General features: G+C 46.7%; 1 protein-coding gene across 1 annotated transcript in view; it reads right to left on the bottom strand.

Moving 5' to 3' along the window:
* rasgrf1 (Ras protein specific guanine nucleotide releasing factor 1) overlaps positions 1-22,302 on the bottom strand; it is a 92,103-nt gene that overhangs the window by 15,075 nt on the left and 54,726 nt on the right. The window contains exons 16-17 of the mRNA XM_063197512.1: positions 11,558-11,970; positions 10,106-10,213 (exon numbers count right to left, since the gene is read on the bottom strand). Of these exons, the coding sequence (XP_063053582.1) occupies positions 10,106-10,213; positions 11,558-11,970 (521 nt within the window). The remainder of the gene's footprint in view (positions 1-10,105; positions 10,214-11,557; positions 11,971-22,302) is intronic.

Here is a 22,302-nt window from a genome sequence, read left to right as displayed (position 1 = left end):
AACTAGTCTCCAGGGCTCAGACTGTGTTATTCTGTGCCACACTTACACACGTACGCAGACAGACAGACAGACACACAGACACAGACACACAGACACAGACAGACACAGACACAGACACAGACACACACACACACACACACACACACACACACACACACACACACACACACACACACACACACACACACACACACACACACACACACACACACACACACACACAGACTGTGCACTGTAACAATACATGCCACACTGACACTTTTCCTTTTCTTTTCTCCAGAGGACGTATGGGTCCATTTGTACATGCTTTGCCATACTGCTGACCTTTGAACTTTGAAGAGGTCGAGAGAGAGATAGATAGAGAGAGAGATAGAGAGAGAGAGAGAAGTGGGAGAAAAAAAAACAGGAGAAAGAGAATGGACTGCAGCAAATGAGAAGAGAAAGAGAGAGAAAGAGAAAAATAGACGGAAAGAGAGATGAACTGCAATTAAGATGACAGACAAAGATGGATAGAAGCGAGCAGACAGAAAAGGAGAGACACAGACAGAGAGATGGAGAAAGAGAAGATACAGAATGAGAAAGAAAGAGGAGAGAAGCCATATGGCTGCAGTGAAGGGAGAGAGAGGGAGAAAGAGAGAAAGAGAAGGGGGATGGGGAGAAAAAGAGGGATAGAAAGACAGGAGCAGTATGGTCTGCAATGAAGGTGCAGAGAGAAAGAGAGAGTGAGGGAGAGAGAGAGGAGCCGACGCACTCGCACAACCCCTCAACCGGGGGCGGCAGCACACACACACACACACACACACACACACACACACACACACACACACACACACACACACACACACACACACACACAGGCAGCACACACACACACACACACACACACAGGCAGCACACACACACACACACACACACACACACACACACACACACACACACACACACACACACACACACACACACACACACACACACACACACACACACACACACACACACACACACACACACACACACACACGCAGCACTCACACAACCCCTCAGCCGGGGGCGGCGGCGGCAGCATCAGTACAGACATGGTTGCCATGGAGCAACTTTTCCAAACACCTACTCGCGTCTTTCCCTCCTCCCTCTATCTCCCTACCTCCCTCTCTCCCTCTCTCTTTCCAAACACCTACTTACGTACATCTTCCCTCCATCTCTCTGTCCAAACACCTACTTGCGTCTTTCCCTCCCTCCCCTCCGCTCCGCTTGTCGTTCCCTCTGTCTCTCTGGCCAAACACCTACTCACGTCTTTCCTCCCTCCCTCCCTCCGTCTTTATCTTGCCCTCTCTACTCCTCCCTCTCTCTTTCCAAACACCAACTCGCGTCTTCCCTCCCTCTCTCTCCTCTCTCCCTCTCTCTCTCTCTTTCCACCTATTCACACTGTTGTCTCACTCTACAGTATCTGTCTTTCTCTCTCACTCTCTATCTCTTTCCAAAACACCTACTTGTGCCTGCCTGCAATTTCTCCCTAACCCCCTCCTCCATCTCTCTTTCCCTCCCCCTCTCTCTCCGTCTTTCTCCAAACACCTACTCACGCCCGCCACGGCGTTTCCCTGCAATCTCTCCCTCCCTCCCTCCCTCTCCTTCTCTCTTTCTCTTCCACCCATCCCTCAGACCAAATGAGATTATACACCAATTGTCTCTCCCAGGACTTTCTATCAGTGCGCACAGAAAATGCTGTCGATTACGTCGTCGACAGATATGCCCAGATAAACATGAAAAGCGGCTGAAACTGCATCGCACTCTACACTCCCCATGATGACAATGAGCCATTACCAGACCGAGATTTCATGACACCAACTTTTGTGCTAGTGGTTTAACTCGTGAATGTGTCGTGACAGTGAGCCATCAGTCAACATTTTACGTAAGCAATAGTGTTCAGGTCATTTCAGCCCCTCTGCAAGATGACCATTGACAGCAACCTACTTTGTCTTTGCATTTGGCATGTTACTTTGTGTGCATGTGTCTGTGTCTGTGTCTGTGCATGTGTACATGTGTATGTGCCTGTGCCTGTGCCTGTGTACATGTGTCTGTGTCTGCGCTTGTGTCTTTCTCTGTGTACATGCGTCTGTGCCTGTGCTTGTGTCTCTGCACATCCTGTGTCAAGGTGTAGGATGAAAAAAAGACTCAAATTGCACTATACAAAGAAGTCTGTCAACGTACAATTTTTATCGATTGTTTCTCGATTTACACACAATTTCTGGAATCATTGACACTCATACATGTCTGTATGAGCCATTTGAACACTAATGTGCATAAAACACTATACTCAGCATGGCCGACAGTAGACCTTACTGTAAATTGTTCTGTGTTCCACTTACTACAGAGGGAAGCCTATATTTCTGTTGCAAAATACTTAAGTTGTGATAGGCCACCACTCATCTGTTTAGAAGGTGCAGGATTCAGTAGAAATTTCTGTATAAAAAGAAGACAATCCGCACTCTTCAGGTCTATTTTTGTGCAAAAATGTGTGCGGATTGTCTTCTTGTAGTAAAATACTGAAATGTTTTTATACATTTATTTTGCATATTTTACAAGCCTTGCACTTACTTACTGTAAAATATTGGGTAACCACATGAAAGTTATTTCTTGTATTATATATTTTAGCATTCAAAAACTGAAAATATGTGCGCTCTTACTGAATCCCCTCATGTCTTCTTCAGTAGGCTATCACATACCTGTACAATGTGTGTCCTTTATGAGGCGGTGATTGCTGGTTGTAAATAGTACATAGTAGGCCTATAGCAATGGATTTTAGAATATTGAAAAGCAGGGTGCGCCATGAGAAAAGGACTTTTCTTCATGAAATTTGTGTCAAATCCAGATAATTATGTGTAGTGGAAGTGTGTTTTAGAACTGAAATTTGAGTGTCAAAAAAGGAATTGTGTTTGACGTTCAGTGGCATTGGTTCATGCATGGGTTTGGTAAATGTGTGAGATGTTTTCAGAATTGTGTGCCAAATACCAGAAATTCTGTGTAAACAAACAAGAAAAAAGGTAAAATCCTTCTATTTCATTTAATACCTGCTAGAGAACAATGCGTCAGTGTGTAAAAATGCAGTGTCAATTCAACACCCAGAGAGGAGCAAATATGTACACTGGCACTGTGGCACTGCACTACTGTGCCTTTTCTTGCGCCTGTGCCTGTGCCTGTGCAGGGGCGCTGCTAAAAATGTTGGGCCCCATGAAATATTCCAATTTAGGGCCCCCAAAATGACAAATTATGTTATCAGCATCCTTCCAGGGGCCTTGTCAGTGCTGTCGGGCCCTTAGAATCTGTAACACCTTTCCCCCCTCGCGGCACCCATGCCTGTGCCTGTGATTGTGCCTGTGCCTGTGCCTGTGCCTGTGCCTGTGTCTGTGTCTGTGCCTGTGATTGTGCCTGTGATTGTGCTTGTGCCTGTGCCTGTGCCTGTGTCTGTGCCTGTGTCTGTGTTTCTGTCTCTGCCTGTGCCTGCGTATGAAGCATTTTGGAGCTGGTCTGGCGGCCATTTTGAGCCATTGATAAATCCTGTGTGTTGGCGGAGAGCAGGGTGCAGGTGGTAGGCCAGCATGGGGCCAGGTGCTCCTGCTTCATCTTCCTGATCGTTAATGACATGTCTGCAGTGACCAGGGTAGAGTAGATAGGGTAGCCTATCTGAAGATGGCCTCAATGGTCGAAACATAATTATTAGGGCTGTCATTTTAACGCGTTAATTCGATTAATTAATTACAAGGCGCATTAACGCGTTGTAAAAATTAATGGCATTAATTATTTATGGGTAGACATACGTTCTAAGCGCATGGCGTGGCAACTGAATTCACTCACTCACGCTGTGATAAATACAAGCCGTCCGTCAACTTCTAAAGCTAAAATACAATAAATACAGCAAATACAGACACTTTTCTGTCTTTTTTCATGAACAAAAGCATATGTTTGTATTTAATTATTTTTAGATATTTTTGAATTATTACGAGATGCCAATTGACGCTGCATTGCTGCGAACAGCTGTTCAGTTTAAAAATAGCTGTGGACCAAGGACGTTTTCCTTCAATTAACACAAGCAATCAGACAATCTCTAATACTAATACCATGTCAGACAAAATGTGGTGTTTTTCCCATTATCGATTTGTCTATATTTGATAACTTTTAGAAAGCATTTTATCACGAGATGTAAGCTACAAGTCTGCGCTCGGCAGCTGGTTCATCTGATATGAATACAGGCGCATTTCAAGACAGTTTATCATTTGATTTGGCCATGGCAGTTGTATAATAGTTGGACTTGTGGTAGGCCTACTTAAATCTTTCATACAACTATAGCCCAGCATACGAATGCATTGACTGTTCAGGCTTTGAAACACACGACGCAAATATTTGTGTTCATGATGTGTGACCGCGGTAGCCAAGCTACTAGGCTACATAGAGCCTACCGCAATTTCAGCAGAGGTTTCTGCTCATCGGCAGAACAACACTTGTATATTCACTACAACATCAAACCACTTGATAGATACTCGCTACCTTTTCCACGCTGCACATAAGAATCAAAATATTACAGGCTCCGAAATTACCCCATGACACAAGCTACAGTGCAAGTGTCAACAGCGCAGAGTAGCCTATAGGGATTTCAATTTGACAGCACAAAGTCATCGCAAGTGCTGGAAGATGATCTTCTCAAGTTGGGTTGTTGTCATTACAGCGATTTGAGTGATACATGCCACGTTCAGAATAAAATAATACCACTGTGCCACAGATGTCAAGTTGACAACTTTGATCGCTAACTTCCACTGACACCTCAGACACTAGGGTCGTTTGCAACCACGCAGCAAAAGATTTGATCAAAACGTGATTTGCTTGGTCATAAAAAGGAGGGGATAACTGCGTCGCAACCAAGCTGGACACATCAGGACGACGAGATTTCAACAGCGGCAAAGAAGGTGGATCTATAGGTCTGTGGGTGGATCTACCTTTTCGACAGCGGGTGTACCAGGGCGCCCTCTCGTGGAATTAAATAATCATTGCGCTAATTCCATGACGTGCTTACCATCGTCGGCACATGCTTGTGAAATGCGAGACTCTCTCTGCGTCTCGGAGAGAAATCGGGTGGTATTGTGGTAGAGATACAGGTTACCACTCAGTGAATCATGGAACAAGTCTTATGTGATGATTTGGCTTCACTTCCATGTAATAATTCAGTTAATTAGTACTCACTTTAGGCTATTCATTTTGTGTTTTGGGACCAAAGTCGTCATTCAGATAGGACCGTTTTAAAAGTACTTAACAGCGCCAACCCATGCTGCGAGGATTGAACCCAGGTGTTCAATATGTAGCTTTACCATGGCGCGCCAACCACCACAAAGGCCACTCTGTTTCGTGCACTTTCATACATAAAAGACAAGATAAGTCTCTCGCAACTGGTCTGTTTCCACATTAACCAGCAGCAACTAAAGACTCTCCGTGTTTCGGTGCAGTTTCGAACCGAGGACCTCATGAATGGAAGTCAGGCGCGCAACCACTACTCTAACCGTCGAGCAGGCGGCCCGCGGAATAATACTGGTTTTGTAACCTACGGCATACACTCCTAACGTGGCGAAGATGGAGCATCTGACGACAGGGTGGTTTGTTTCTTTTTTTTTTCTGTTGTAAGTGGGTTGTGCGACCATACATATGGATGATACCAATCTGAGTATGCTGCATTTGTGCATGAAATGCATTTCAGCATGTAGAAAATGAAGCACGTTCAACTACACACACATGAACCACATGAGCTATGAACACCAATCACGGCAGATTCCTCACATCATGGAGGAGGTCTTCTTGCCCGGCAGCGAGTTTGCGAAACATAGGACGATATTGCGCCCAACTGCGTTTGGCGTCTCCGATTGGCTACAACGGCTCCCTTGTTCCTCCCCTCTGATGGCTTTCATTTGACAGCAAGAATTTCAACTCTCGCTCAAAGCAGGCTTGCAGAACATTCGTGTACAAATAATTTGGCCGATCTCTTGAAACAGACACTAAAAGTAGGGTAACAACAAACAAAGGCTACCCAACCCATTTACGATGCAGTAGGCCTACACAAATGCCGTGTCGTGTTTCATTTTAGCGTGGTTTGGCATATCTCTTGAAACAGATGAGTCAAACAAATAGCCATAGACTACCCAACGATGCAGTGAGCTCCAGTATTTGATTTCATTTTTATTTACATAGCCTAATAAATGAAAGCGTCAGCTAAATGCAATGTTATGTAGCCTAATCCTAACTGCATAAACTCCTGTGTTTATAAATGCCGTATCATGTCATTTTATTATGGTTTGGCTGATCTCTTGAAACAGATGACACTAAAACCATAAACAAAAGCAGGCCTAGCCAACGATGCAATACAAATGACGTTTCTTACCATTTCATTTTATTCACATTATCCAAACCTGGTAAGTTGTCCACCGAGTCCATGGCACACGTGTTAGCAAATGTAGGATTTACCTTCTATTATGTCGGTAAATCCATCTGGTGGCCATATTAGGAACTGCATTCTGCACATCAATTCATCCCCACTTCTGTAGATCTAACAGGGTACTTTGATAAGGTCTGTAATGAAACACTGAAATTGTGGTGATAGCTTTCTGTTGTCTAAGTACCTCAGTTTTAACCAACTTTGCCTGTGACCTGACAAAAAATAGGTGGTGCCATGATGACAGACAAGGCATATTGGATTGTAGACAATGTATTAAATAGTATTTGGAACAAGGTATAAATCAGATTTCCAGGGGGTGAAACTGCTACAGTGGCAAATCAACACAATGATGACAGACAAGGCATATTGGATTGTAGAAAATGTATTAAATAGTATTTGGAACAAGGTATACATCAGATTTCAAGGAGTGAAACTGCTAGAGTGCCAAATAGACACCGGGAGGCAAGCAGGCAGAGAGCATAATGAGGACAGCACACTCAAATCACGCAGATCAAATCTAAGCATGCAAATGTAAAATCAAGCAGCACAGCAAAACAAACCATTATAAACAATGCAACATGATGCACAGCAACATGAGCCAGTGTGACAGCAAACCACACCAAAAATGAATAAGTATGCAAAACAACGAAAATGTAAAATCACAAAATGTGGTCAGTTTAAAAACATGCAAACCAAGGAAAATGTAAAATCACAAAATGCAGTTTGTTTAAATCCAATCCAATATGCATTGTCTTTCATCATTGTGTTGATTTGCCACTGTAGCAGTTTCACTCCTTGGAATCTGATTTATACCTTGTTCCAAATACTATTTAATACATTTTCTACAATCCAATATGCCTTGTCTGTCATCATGACACCACCTATTTTTTGTTAGGTCACAGGCAAAGTTGGTTAAAAGTGAGGTACTTAGACAACAGAAAACTATCACCACAATTGCAGTGCTTCATTACAGACCTTATCAAAGTATCCATGTGTTAATGTTAGATCTACAGAAGTGGGGATGAATTGATATGCAGAATGCAGTTCCTAATATGACCACCAGATGGATTTACCGACATAATAAATAGAAGGTTAATCCTACATTTGCTACCACATGTGCCATGGACTCGGTGGACAACTTACCAGATCACCTCGAGGTTTGGATAATGTGAATAAAATGAAATGGTAAGAAACGTCATTTGTATTGCAGCGTTGGCTAGGCCTGCTTTTGTTTATGTCATCTGTTTCAAGAGATGAGCCAAACCATAATAAAATGACATGATACGGCATTTGTATAAACACAGGAGTTTATGCAGTTAGGATTAGGCTACATAAGGCTACATTACATTTCATTTAGTTACGCTTTCATTTATTAGGTTATGTAAATAAAAATGAAATCAAATAGGCCTACTGGAGCTCACTGCATCATTGGGTAGGCTATGGCTACGTTTGTTTGACTTGGCACATCTGTTTCAAGAGATATGCCAAACCACGCTAAAATGAAATACGACACGGCATTTGTGTAGGCCTACTGCATCGTAAATGGTTTGGGTAGCCTATTTTTTGTTTGTTGTTACCCTACTTTTAGTGTCTGTTTCAAGAGATCGGCCAAATTATTTGTACACGAATGTTCTGCAAGCCTGCTTTGAGGGAGAGTTGCAATTCTTGCTGTCAAATGAAAGCCATCAGAGGGGAGGAACAAGGGAGCTGTTGTAGCCAATCGGAGACGCCAAACGCGGCTGGGCGCAATATCGTCCTATGTTTCGCAAACTCGCTTCCCGGCAGTAGGTTTCTGCTACTGCGGAGTTGCTTGACAAAAATTTTGTTCCCGCGATGGTTCAACGCCATGTGACACGACTGCCGCGCAGAGGTCACTCCCTTCAACTGCGTCTTGAACGGCAAATTCTAACCATGATGCTTCACGCGGACACACTGAGCATGCTCGCTGCTTAGCAAATTTTCAACTTCGTCAAAATTACGCCATCACGAACGCCCTTAATGACATTTTCTAGCTTCAACCAATCGCTATAGCCTACAGAGATAGGATGTCTTACCTTTCGTGCAGAGTTTGGAGAAGTTTACATCAGTCAGTCTTTCTTGTCCTGTCTTATATCCATAGAATATTTTGGTGTAGAATCAATGTTTAGTCCAAGCAAGGGTTATTGGCTAGCTCAGTGCAGTTATCATTCCTGGCTAATCCAGCTCCCCAAAATGTAAACAAAACGTGAATGAATGCACGTCATCTGTTTCATCAGGGGGTGTTCCCATTTCCTTGAACTCTGACCTTTTCTGATAGATAGATAGATAGATAGATAGATAGATAGATAGATAGATAGATAGATAGATAGATAGATAGATAGATAGATAGATAGATAGATAGATAGATAGATAGATAGATAGATAGATAGATAAGATACTGTAGACTCATTTTTTGTGTTTGCTAATGTAGCCTATTTATTCACTAACTGTGTTTACCAGGCCTATTTTAACATATTAGTACATCAGGGCTTATAGGCCTATTGTAATTATTATTATTATTACTATTATTATTATTATTATTATTATTATTATTATTTCGCGTCATCAAAAAGAACATACGAGTAAGTGCGATTAATTAGATTAATTAATCACAAATTCTGTAATTAATTAGATTAATTTTTTTAATCTACTGACAGCCCTAATAATTATGTCATGGAATAAAACAAAAGGAATTCACTCGAAACCCTGAATCAGCCTTACATTGGGATGTGCAGAATCTTTCATCTCAACTCAAGGTGGCAAAGAAGCCTAATCCGAGGAGTTGTTACATTACATTTAACTTCAAACTTTTATCCACAGACTTACAGTTACTTATAAGGTTTTATAGGTATTGGTTACAGTCCCTGTGTGTGTGTGTGTGTGTGTGTGTGTGTGTGTGTGTGTGTGTGTGTGTGTGTGTGTGTGCGTGTGTGTGTGTGTGTGTGTGTGTGTGTGTGTGTGTGTGTGTGTGTGTGTGCGCGCGCGCACACGCATATGGGTATATGTGTGTGCATGTGCTTGTGTGTGTGTGTGTGTGTGTGTGTGTGTGTGTGTGTGTGTGTGTGTGTGTGTGTGTGTGTGTGTGTGTGTGTGTGTGCGCGCACGCATATGTGTACATGTGTGTGCATGTGCATGTGCATGTGCGTGTGCATGTGTGTGTGTGTGTGTGTGTGTGTGTGTGTGTGTGTGTGTGTGTGTGTGTGTGTGTGTGTGTGTGTGTGTGTGTGTGTGTGTGAGTGTGTGTGTGTGTGTGTGTGTGTGTGTGTGTATTCACCAAGTTGGACATTCAGGAATTCAAGAACATTTCACCATATTGATGTGGGGGGAAACACAGAGGAGGCGCCGTTGAAAAGATAAAAAATGTTATACATTTTTGCAACATTCTGCTCGTCTCTTGCTGTAGAACATGGTGAGGTAAAACACTCCTAAACTCCAATGTTTTTGGCATTATTCCTAATTCCTTCACACTTTTCACATGACAATGCGTGGCCACGAGCACCGCCCATTTTAACATGGAGGAAAGCTTTCAGCTAGCACAGGTTCTACATAGCAAACACATGCTTGTGACGACAGTCCAGCTTAGTGAATTTGTGACGGGAAGTGAAGAAGGCATACCTGAGTTCTTGCACTTGATGTTTTTGGGTGTGGTTGGGGACTTGGTTGGAGATGCCTCAGCTTCGGCATCATCGCTCGGGATCTGATCGGTATCACTCTCCTCTCGTACTGATATATCTGCAAACACATCATATCACACACATGCATTTGATTACTTGTACGTATTGGGATCCAAGAGACAAGAGTACAACAGTACAAGAGAGTGCACATGGGAGTACAAGATCCAAATACTCTAAAGGAGGTGTACACACACACACACACACACACACACACACACACACACACACACACACACACACACACACACACACACACACACACACACACACACACACACACACACACACACAGAGACAGTTTTTTTTTTTTACAATTATCAATACACATATCGATTATGCTTTTTCACTCACATGCTGTTTGGTTAAGGACCTCACCTTGCTTTCCAACAGCCAACGCAGCCCCAGCCCCATGACTCAGCGGCCCAACCCAAGCACCAACCCTGGCCCTAACACACTGCTTTATGTTTTCCAACTAGGGTGACCACTAGAGATGTCCGATAATATCGGCCCACAGATATTATCGGCTGCATAATAGCATAAAATGTAATATCGGTCAATATCGGTATCGGATTTTTCGGATCAAAACCGATATAATAATGCTTGAATTACTGTACACTTTTCTCCTTAATTATTTTTCTATTTTGCACAGACAATGTTAATATTTGGAAACTTTGTTGCATTCGAGAATGCATCTAGTGGGGCATTACTATAAAATTAAGCATATTTTGTTCCACAACAGCAGATTTGTAATTTTACCTAAAATTTGTTATGAGGAAAAATGACCCACATATATTGCAATCGGTATCGGCTGATATCAGAATCGAAAATTGAGAGTTAGACAATATCGGCATATCGGATATCGTCAAAAAAGCCAATATCGGACATCTCTAGTGACCACCTGCTAATAAGTCCAAGGGGGGACAAGGGGTATGCTTCTGAGGGACAATGTGGGACAGACCCTGGCGTGCTTCTTTGAGCACACTTGACTATGCGAGACAAACTGTCAATTCGCGGGACACATGATTTGGGCTCCAAACGCTGTACTCGCACGTGCTACGTGGGACGGGTGGTCACCCTAAATTCTAACCCATTGCCTTCATTCCCTACCCATATCACTTTCCCAGAGCTGACACAGAGCCAGATGCCCCCCAGTCAACTTAGCACTGCACTCAGGCAAATCATAATGTTGCTCGAGGGATGAAGCTAGCAGACCCAGTCAATGCTGATCCAGCTGTCCCAGCCCTAGCCCCATTCTGCTTCCCAAGGCCTGATGCAGACCCAGACACCAGTCAACCCATGCTGCCAGCCCTGGCCCCGTCCCCGGGCAACTCACCTTGTTTCCCAAGGGCTGACGCACTCCCAGCCGCTGCTGAACCAGCCGCCCCGGCTCCACCGCCAGCCCCGGTGGCCCCGGTGGCCGTCTCCTCCGCCTTGCCGTCCCCCTTCCCCTCCTTCCCATCCTTCCCCTCCTTGCCCTCGGCCTCGTCGGGGATCTTGCTGGAGATGGGGCTGGAGACGTAGAGCTTGTTGATGTCCAGCGTGGTCTTGCTGAAGGGGGACATGGAGGAGTACATGCTTGCATAGCCGTTGGAGGAGGAACAGCTGAGGGCGGCCAGGTCCAGGGCCTTGCCCCCCGTGATGATGGGGATGTTCAGGGAGAGCTTGCGGCGCCGGTTGGGCGAGGACGTCTTGGCGATGGCCAGCGGAGGAGGGGAGGAGAACTTGCGGCTGGCGCGCGGCGACTTGGGAGGCTCGCCGTACAGCAGCTTGTTGTTCTGGCTGCTGGCGAAGAAGAGCTCCAGTGACCTGGGGAAAGGGAGAGGGGTTAGCTTTAAAGGAGCAGTAATAATAATAATAATAATAATAATACATTTTATTTTGAGCGCCTTTCAAAATACCCAAGGACACTTTACAATAAAAAAAAAAGAAAAAAATAAATAAAAAAAATGTCAGTATGTCATTTATGTTCAAAATGTATGCCACCTATTAACAAATTAGATTTTTTTTTTTTAAACGTTTCAATAGCCTATATATTAATATTTACATACATCATGTATACTAATATTTCCTGGTCCGTGCCCAGCCGTGGCTTAGTCGGCTGGGCATCAGACTGCTACGCGGGCGACTCAAGTGCGATTCCCGACCTGGGTCATTTCCCGATCCTCCCCCGTCTCTCTCTCCCGCTCATTTCCTGTCACACTCTTCACTGTCCTGTCTAAATAAAGGTAAAAAAAATCCTGGTCTGACCAAAGTACAGCAAGTTTTGGAGTCATATTGCAGCTTTACATATTTGCTTTCAGCCAGTGTAATTCACAGCTCGATTTATACCAAGAACTATTCAAAAATGTAATGAGACAATCAGACAGCTGCCATAAGAGTCATAGGCACAGTGTTGTAAGTTTAAAAGCTTTTACTTAATTCACATGCAATGTTAACACAGTTGTGCAGCTCCAAGGTGGGTGTTGGGGTGTGGTAGAGGTAAACGACAGCATGGAGTGCAAAACAAGTTCAAAACAATAATAACAACAGCTAATAACAACATGTTCTGTACATTGCAATGAATGGCTCTATACTGGGACATCTCCAGAACCCTGATACTACAGCCAACATCACACAGGCTCATGGTGTGGTGCGGTGTGTCAGTTTAAAAGGCTTTACTGTAGCCAGGGGTATTGCAGGTACAGTAGGTAATGCAATAGTATTGCTCCTTTGTGTCCCTAACGGCAACGCTGCTGTTTGTATAATAAACACATTTACAGCAATGGAACACTTTTATAGGTTACGCAGGGAGGCCAATTACACAGCTATTGTTGCATGCCTCTGCCTGCATTTACAGAATGATATTCCTTCGCATTGATAGGGGCGCTTCCCTTACAAACAGATAGCAACAATCACGCACGCACGCACGCACGCACGCACGCACGCACGCACGCACGCACGCACGCACGCACAAACACGGAGACATGAACACACACACACAGAGGCAAGCAAACACACACAGGCACACACGTACAGAAAGAGGTGAAGAGAATAAGAGGGAGAGAAAAAAAGAGAGAACGAACGCAAGAGCCATTCCCACACGTCATCATGCTTAGCCCAGAAATAGCCCTTCTCATGACAGACTGAGCTGAACCGAGAGAGAGAGAGAGAGAGAGAGAGAGAGAGAGAGAGAGAGAGAGAGAGAGAGAGAGAGACCCAATGAGGAAGAAAACAAGAGAGAGAGAGAGAGACTCAATGAGGAAGAAAACGAGAGAGAGAGAGAGAGAGAGAGAGAGAGAGAGAGAGAGAGAGAGAGAGAGAGAGAGAGAGAGCATATGAGGAAGAAAACAAGAGAGAGAGAGAGATAGAGAGAGAGAGAGAGAGAGAGAGAGAGAGAGAGAGAGAGAGAGAGAGAGAGAGAGAGAGAGAGGGAGAGAAAAGAAGGACACCCAATGATACAGAAATCAAGAGTGAGGGAGGAGGGAGGGAGAGACAGACAGTGAGAGAAGGAGAAGGAGAGAGAGAGAGATTAAGAGAGAGACAGAGCAATAGATAAACATGGAGTGAGAAAGACAGTGATCGAGAGAGAGAGAGAGCAAGAGATAGACAGAGAATGACAGAAAAAATAAAGACAACAAGAGAGAGAGAGAGAGAGAGAGAGAGAGAGAGAGAGAGAGAGAGAGAGAGAGAGAGAGAGAGAGAGAGAGAGAGAGAGAGAGAGTGGGTGGGAGGACGAGAGAGCCAGAGCAGAGCAGCTGAACGGGGGGTGGCCCAGGAGACACACACACACACACACACACACACACACACACACACACACACACACACACACACACACACACACACACACACACACACATATACACATACACACACACACACACGCACAAATACACACACACACACACATATGCACAAACACACACACACACACATTATGCACAAACACACACACACACACACATATGCACAAACACACAAACACACACGAACGCATGCACGCACGCACACACGCACTCACACACACACCCACACAGAGGCAATCACAGCCCTCCCTCCTTTTCTCTTCTCTTCTCTTCTCTTCTCTTCTCTTCTCTTCTCTTCTCTTCTCTTCTCTTCTCTTCTCTTCTCTTCTCTTCTCTTCTCTTGTGTACTGAGGGGGTGGCTAGTGTTGGGAGGCCCAGGAGAGATCACAGCTCGCCCAGCAGTGGGTGCCGCAGCATGCGGGGGAGTGTGGGAGGTCCCTTCCTTGCCTGCCTGACGAGAGATGCACGCGGCTGGGGGAGAGAGGCTGCAGCTCCCTCCTGCACAGCCTGGTACTTAGTCTCCAAGCTTAGGAGAGAGTGCTGGAGCTTGGGGGGGTGTGAGCATACGTGTGTGTGTGTGTGTGTGTGTGTGTGTGTGTGTGTGTGTGTGTGTGTGTGTGTGTGTGTGTGTGTGTGTGTGTGTGTGTGTGTGTGTGTCTGTGTGTGTGTGTCTCTGTGTGTGTGTGTCTCTGTGTGTGTGTCTGTGTGTGTGTGTGTCTGTGTGTGTGTGCCGGGGGGGGAGGGCACCCTGGTCTTGGCAAGATGGGTTGAGGGAGATGCACACAGCGCAGCTCGCTGCTTAGGCTTCCTACTCCTCTCTGATTTAGCACTGGGTGGGCTGGAGGTGTTCTCACTGGTCTTGTGTCTGCATGGCGGGTTGTGGTAGTGGGGGGCAGCGTATGGCTGACAGAGTATGGCACATGCCAAGACATGCACGCAGCTAAGGGCAGGAGGTTGGTGGCAGAGGGGTTGGAGGTGTGTTTTCCCTGCACAGGGGATTCATTTTAGTCAACTCTACTGAGGGAGTGGCTGATATTGAAGAGATACTTATGAACGGCATGACGTTTTCCATGTGCGTTACGCCCATTTGTGGGGGAAAACAGGCAATGTAAGTCAATTGGTGGTGTTGGGGTTTAATCAACGAAAGATAAGGACCTTTAGAGATAGCGTTGTTCACGCGCAACATGCCGAAAACGTGTTGTGTTGCCGGCTGTTCAAATAATATTGCCAAACAGCCGTGACTGAAGCATGTACTGTGTTCATTTAGGGTAGCCGATAGCATGTAAGTTGATGAGACATTCGGTTTGTTTTCACCCATAAAGGGGCGTAACGCACATTTAGGAGCAAAGTACCCGGATGGTCGTTCATGACTATCGCAGGAGGGGGTAAGTGTGGGGGTGTTGGGGGGGTGGTCCTGGAGTTGCATTTCCCTACTCAGCCTACACAGCCTATAGCGCTAGGCAGTTGCACCGGTATCTTGGTCTATCTCCTCTACCGAGGGGGTGGATGACGGCTAGGCTATCGTTGGGGAGGGCACCCTGCTCTTGTGTCTCCATGCGGGGGAGGATGGGAGGTCCCTGCCTGGCAAGAGATGCACGTGGCTGGGGGAGAGCTTGGAGCATGCATCTCTCTCTCTCCGCACAGCCTGGTACTTATACATTATATTACATTACACTTAGCTGGCGCTGTTATCCTAACCGACTTGCAGATATAACGTTGATATTGGGCCTGTCTGCGGGAGGATAGGGGAAGTCCCTGTCTGCCTGTGGGAGTGTAGGGAAGGTCCCTGTCTGCTTAAATACATGGTAGGGGGAGCCTGATGCAGTGATGCTACATCTCTCTACATGGCTTAGCATTAGGGCGTAGCTTTATACTTACATAGGCAATGCTTTTTCAGCCTCCGAAATGCAAGAAAGCATCACTAGTGTTCGGAAATCCATGCACTTCGAAAGCACTTTCAGCTTTCAGCTGTCAAGATTTGATTACTGTTGCTAGGTTACTATGCTGTATTTTGCCTTCTCTGCTGTGGCTAGGGATGGCTGGAGACAGGGAGCTAGAGCTTTGGGGAGGCGCCTCTGCTCTTGTGCACAGTCAAATTCTACAGTGTAAATTTTCCACCTAGAGTACTCTGGGACCAAACAGTATACAACATATTAAATTGACTTCCAAAGTGTTGAATTAACACTGCTACATTAACTATGTGTCCTCATGAAGGAGACAGAGGGGGGCTACTTATGGCACGAAAAGACCAGACACGACTTGAGCGGCTCCGGCGATGGAAGTAATTAATTGACTTTGCATTGAGTCGCTGGCGAGAGAAATGACAAAAGAGATTTGGTCAACCAGAGGTGACTTGAGCGACTGGAGCGATAGTTTGTAGTTGGACTTCAGCAAATATTAAATGCAAATGAGCGATGACGTGGTTTCGGCGACAGCCACCACAGCCAATGGGAATGTCTGAATGCTTGCATTCTGCTTTTAATCACTTAATCACTCTGGTCGCACATTCCAGCGATTCTCTGTCGCTTAATTTTGTCAATGCTGGTGTGTTCGCCCGGTTAGAGTCCCACTGCCACCGAGTAGGGAGTGTTTAGTATTGGGGATAGTTGGCTGTTTTTGTATCTCCACACTCTGCTTGGTGCTGTTTCTGCGCATCCCTCCTCTTCCTCATATTGGGGAGGGCATCCTGGTCTAGTGTCTCCCTGCTCTCAGAAGCATGTGGGGGAGTGAGGGAGATCGCTCTGCCTGACAAGAGGAGCACGCAGGCAGCTGGGAAGGGAGGGGGTGTGGAGGTAGCCCCAGCTCCCTGCTCTGCCATGCGTTGGATGGAGGGGCTTGCTACTTCATCACGCTTAACTACATCGGGGTCTGGGGAGGGCATCCTGCTCTTGTGTCTCCCTGCCTGCCTGCCTGCCTGCCTGCCTGGATGCAGGGGAGTAAGGGAGGTCCCCCGCCTGGCAAGAGGAGCACGTGGCTGGGCTGGCTGTTGCAGTGTCTCCCTGTGGATCACCCCCATGCGAAGGAGTGTGGGAGGTCCCCTTGCCTGACGAGAGATGCACACGGCTGGGCAGGGCCGGTGCTGCTGCCGGTGCTGCTGCCGGTCTCTCTGCTACTTGGGGATGGCACACAGGTCTTATGTTGCGCTGCATGCGGGGGAGTGTGGGAGGTCCCTGCCTGCCTGACAAGTCCAGAAGAGAGGAGAGATGCAATTACCCGTAGCTCAGCTTGCAGCTTGGGCTTCCTAGTCTTCTTTGCTTTAGTACTGGGTGGGTTGGAGGCGTTTTCCTGCTGTACCTAGGGCTGGATTAAGATGGCCCTGGGCCCCTAGGCTACAACTTGCTATGGGGGCCCCCTACGGAAGGCAAATTTTGCAACAAAAGTACACACTGTCATCATTACGAGCAAGGAATTAAGCATAGCATGTCTGCCAACTGTGGAGAGGGGTATTGACTTAAAGATTTAAAAATGAACATTTCAATATCACATCTAGTCACAATTCTGCAATTTTTGACTTTTGGTAGGCTATATTTGGGGGCCCCTTCAAGGTGAGGGCCCCTAGGCTTCAGCCATACCTAGCCTGTGCGTAAGTCCAGCCCTGGCCGTACCGAGGGTGTATTTAGTGCTCCAGGTTCTGCTTCTGCATCTCTCTTCTCTGCTTTACGGTGGGGGATGATCACCCAGATCTTGTGTCTAAATGCGGAGGCGTGCGGGTAGTCCCCAGTCTGAGGAGAGAGAGACCTGCACGTTGCTGGGTAGCTACTGTTGTGTCTCCCTGCACGTTGGAGGCAGTGGCAATTGCACATAGGGCCTCAGGGCAAAACACTTATACCCCCCCCCCATATGGCCTGCCAAAGTCATAGTAGGGTCCCCACCACCAAAACAAGAGTGCCCTGGGCCCAAGGGCAAATGGCCTGCTCGCCCTCCCTATAGCTCCGCCCCTGGTTGGTGGGGCTTGCTACCTACAGTAGTACAGTATGCAATCTTCTCCACTTAGGGGCTGAGGCTGTGTCTTGGTAGCCAGGCTGTGCCCTCCTAGTGACGCAACACCTTCGGCGGCGTCGAATCTCGATTGCAAGTCTATGATAATCAGGCAAGTGTCTTGGCTAGCTAGCGATGGGGAAGTGTCTCCTGGCCCTGTCTTGTGTCTCCTTGTATGGGGGAGAGTGTAGGAGGGGAGGACTCCCTCTGCTTCTGGACCTCCTTTCCCTGCTTGTCTAACTGTACGGACAGACAGTAGACGCTGAAAGAGCTACAACAGAGAATCGTATATGAGAGTGAGATAAAGCAGGCGGGTTCTTTTCCGGTATCCACTTTACGTCGGGTGAATGCCCCTTTAGGAGACCTTCGATTAGGAGACCTTCGGAGTCTTGAGGTAGAGAATAAATTGAGTCCCCTTAGCGCTGTAGATGGCGGCAGCGCACGTCTTGTGCAAACACCACGAAAAGAGAAGAAGAAGGAGGGACAACACCCCCTTAGGAGGAGCACACACTTTTGCATTGAGTGGGCGTGTTTCGATTCCTCTTATTATATATCCAACCTCTTTCGCTACAACGGTGCCGAGTCCCACCTGGAAAGCACAGGTCAAGGGTGATGACCGCGGCAAACAACCTAAACCTACACAACCTCAACCTAAAGTATTCGATCAAGGAGAGCGAATCGACAAGCGAAGCTTGTGTTTTGAAAAATGCAAACATTCCATTGGCTGCTGCCTGCTACCGCCGAGCTCATTACATATTTTTTGCTGAAGTTCAACTTATCTTTTAATGCTTTTGACGCCCTAAGCGCTAGAAATGCTTTTGCAGCTTCTGTCACTTGCTCTTCCATACAAAGTCAATTAGCAGGGTAGCTGCACTGTACACTTTTGTAGTGTGAAATCACCAGACTTACAAGTTGTCGTTACTTACCAGTATGTGTACTGTATTTACCATTGTGCCTGTCGAACTGACTATATCCTATGTGTGTCGCTCTGTGTCCGCTGTTTGTCTGCTCTCTGTTATCTTTTTAATGTTGACTTAACATGTTCTTTTTTACTTTGAGGGACCATCAACCTGGACTAAAGGTGAATTTGTCTAAAAAGTTATAATGTTACTGTACTTTTGCATTTTAAATATTTTACCTATATAGTGTAAATATACTGTATGGTGTCTGTTTAAATGAATATAAACTTGAAACAGAGTAGTACCAACTGCACTCTACAGACGAACATAAGCGTGTGTGTTCATAAACTGCCACTATGAGTCCTCTGAACACACAAGAAGCAGAGCTCTGATTTTGAAACCATTCGTACATTCCGGGCTTTTGTTCATTTACCAAGAGTGGAATGCTCAGTTTTTCCAAACCGCATGCTGTGCTCTCTTTTCAGACCATCAGATGGAATTCACAGATACACACTTAGCCTTTAAGAGGCAGCTTGTTAGCTGACTGGCATGGGTTGGGGTGGCTGGTTGTTGGGTGGCTGGACGGTGTGTCACCCAGTCTGCACACAGCTATGGAGGGCATGCATGCTGGATCTCCCTTGTCTGCTTCTGCGGTGGGTCTAGGATATGGTGGACTGGTGCTTGTGTGTGTGTGTGTGTGTGTCTGGGTGGGTAAGGAGGTGTGTGTGTGTGTGTGTGTGTGTGTGTGTGTGTGTGTGTGTGTGTGTGTGTGTGTGTGTGTGTGTGTGTGTGTGTGTGTGTGTGTGTGTGTGTGTGTGTGTGTGTGTGTGCGTGCGCGCGTGTGTGTGCGTGTGTGTGTGTCAGTGTGTGTGTGTGTGTGTGTGTGTGTGTGTGTGTGAGTGTGTGTGTGTGCAGGGGGTGTTGCAGCAATGATGGAATGAGGAGCAAAACGTGCCCGCTAAATATTTGATGGCTCACATTCCCTCTTCCATCCTCTCCCATCCTCTCCCATCCTCTCCCATCCTCTCCCATCCTCTCCTATCCTCTCCTATCCTCTCCTATCCTCTCCCATCCTCTGTGTGCGTATGTGTATGAGTGAATGTGGGTGCGTGTGTGTGTGTGTGCATATGCATCCACTGCAGACGAAGCAAGGGCGGGTAAGGGAAGGTAAGGGAAGAGAAGGGAGGGGAAGGGTAAAGGACCAGAAAAAAAATGAAGAAAGGGGAAGGCAGGGGCGGGAAAGGGAAAGGGAAGGGAAGACAAAGGAAGACGGGGGAGGCAAAAAAAAAAGGCTAAGGGAAGGAAGAGGGGAAGGGAAAGCTAGGGAAGGGAAGGCAAAGCTAGGGGAGGCTAGAGAAAGCAAGGGGGGGAGGCTAGAGAAAGCAAGGGGGCGGGGCTAGAGAAAGCAAGGGGGGGGTAGAGAAAGCAAGGGGGGGGGAGGCTGGAGAAAGCAAGGGGGGGGGAGACTAGAGAAAGCAAGGGGAGAGAGGGGGCTAGAGAAAGCAAGGTGGGGGGAGGCAAGGGGGGGGGAGGCTAGAGAAAGCAAGGGGGGGAGGCTAGAGAAAGCAAGGGGGGAGGCTAAAGAAAGCAAGGGGGGAGGCTAGAGAAAGAGAGGGGGGGGGGGGAGAGAAAGGGTGGAGTCCTCCTGCCGCATGGCAGAACAGAGTGGCCGACTGGTTGCTAAGGTGACAGGCACCGAGACCCACAGAGACTCTTTACTACAGTCAGACGAGAGAGAGAGAGAGAGAGAGAGAGAGAGAGAGAGAGAGAGAGAGAGAGAGAGAGAGAGAGAGAAACAATGTGAGAAAGACAGAATGATAGAAATACAGGGTGAGAAAGTTGGAAGAAAGATGGAGAAAAACTAAACACACACACACACACACACACACACACACACACACACACACACACACAAGGATGTCAACAAGACCAAGGAGATTGTTGTCAACTTCCAAAGGGTCCAAAAACAACTGCCACCACTGACCATCGACGGCGATGCTGTGGAGAGAGTGAGCAGCACCAAGTTCCTTGGAGTGCACATCAGCGACGACCTCTCTTGGACCACCAACACTACATCACTGGCGAAGAAGGCCCATCAGCGTCTCTACTTCCTGCGCAAACTAAAGAAGGCAAGTGCTACACCCTCCATCATGACAACATTCTACAGAGGAACCATAGAGAGCGTCGTGTCCAACTGCATCACAGTGTGGGGAGGAAGCTGCACGGAGAAAAACAGGAAGACACTCCAGCGTGTTGTGAACACAGCGAAGAAGATCATTGGAGTACCACTCCCCTCCCTGCAGGACATTTACACCACACGCCTCACCCGGAAAGCACTGATGATCATCAAAGACACAAGCCACCCTGCACACAAACTGTTCAGCCTCCTGCCCTCTGGAAAGAGGTACAGGCGCCTCCGTTCCCGTACCACCAGGCTGAACACTCAACCCACTCTCCCTCCACTGTCAGCCTCTAGCCAGCAAGGCCACTGACACCCCCCCCCCATCCCCCACCACCATATCTGCGACTGAACATTCCACCTGCACTACTATACTTGTGACTGAACTTTCAACCTGCACTAACTCAAAACATGCACACACACACACACACATGCACACACACACACACACACACACACACACACACACACACACACACACACACACACACACACACACACACACACACACACACACACACACACACACACACACACACTTACCCCCCACCCCCCACCCCTTCCACCATTTACAATCAACAGACCCAGCCACACTGTGTGGATTTCAGAATTCTCTACAATATTCTCTCCATGACATACCTTGTACTGTACTTTGCTCACAACTTCCTATGTGATGTGCATGACCTTAAAAGATCAACGTGTGTGTACCCTTAAGTATCAACAACAAACTCAGACCGCATTCCCACAGACAATGCAAAATGTGGGCCTGCAAATCATGTGAGACGGTTTTGATGAGAATTACTGAAATAAACCTTCTATCTGCTTTTCATCAATCTGTTATGCCGTGTCCAGACCAAGAGCGAACTACGCTGCCTGGTAGCGTGGGTAGCAGAAGAAGTTTCGCCTTGAATTCGCTGTATTCGCTGCAGACGCAGCATTGACATGTTTGATTCAGCTAATCACATAACGGCTCTGGCTTGACAGCCTGGGACATTCGGAGATATGAACGTTCCGATTGGTTTTCGCCGAACAGCGTCAGAGCGAATTCGCCTGCGATTAGATTTAGTTTAATCGTCAAAATTCGCTCTGGTCGCGCAAGAAGCTTCGCTCCTGGCGAATTCGCTTTGGTAGCGCAGGTCGCGTGCCCTCCATAGAGAAATAATGACTTCCGTTGCTTCATTCGCTCCGTTCGCTCCTGGTCTGTACACGGCATTATACTGTCCAACAGTGCTATGGTAGATGACAATCCAGGCGAGGCCAGGGGCATTTTTACATGAACAGTTCTAAAATTCTGATT

Source organism: Engraulis encrasicolus, chromosome 4, assembly GCF_034702125.1.
Source record: "Engraulis encrasicolus isolate BLACKSEA-1 chromosome 4, IST_EnEncr_1.0, whole genome shotgun sequence".
NCBI classification, from domain to species: domain Eukaryota; kingdom Metazoa; phylum Chordata; class Actinopteri; order Clupeiformes; family Engraulidae; genus Engraulis; species Engraulis encrasicolus.
The sequence above is the reverse complement of the archived record's forward strand: the minus strand, read 5'-3'. Positions and strand labels throughout refer to the sequence as shown.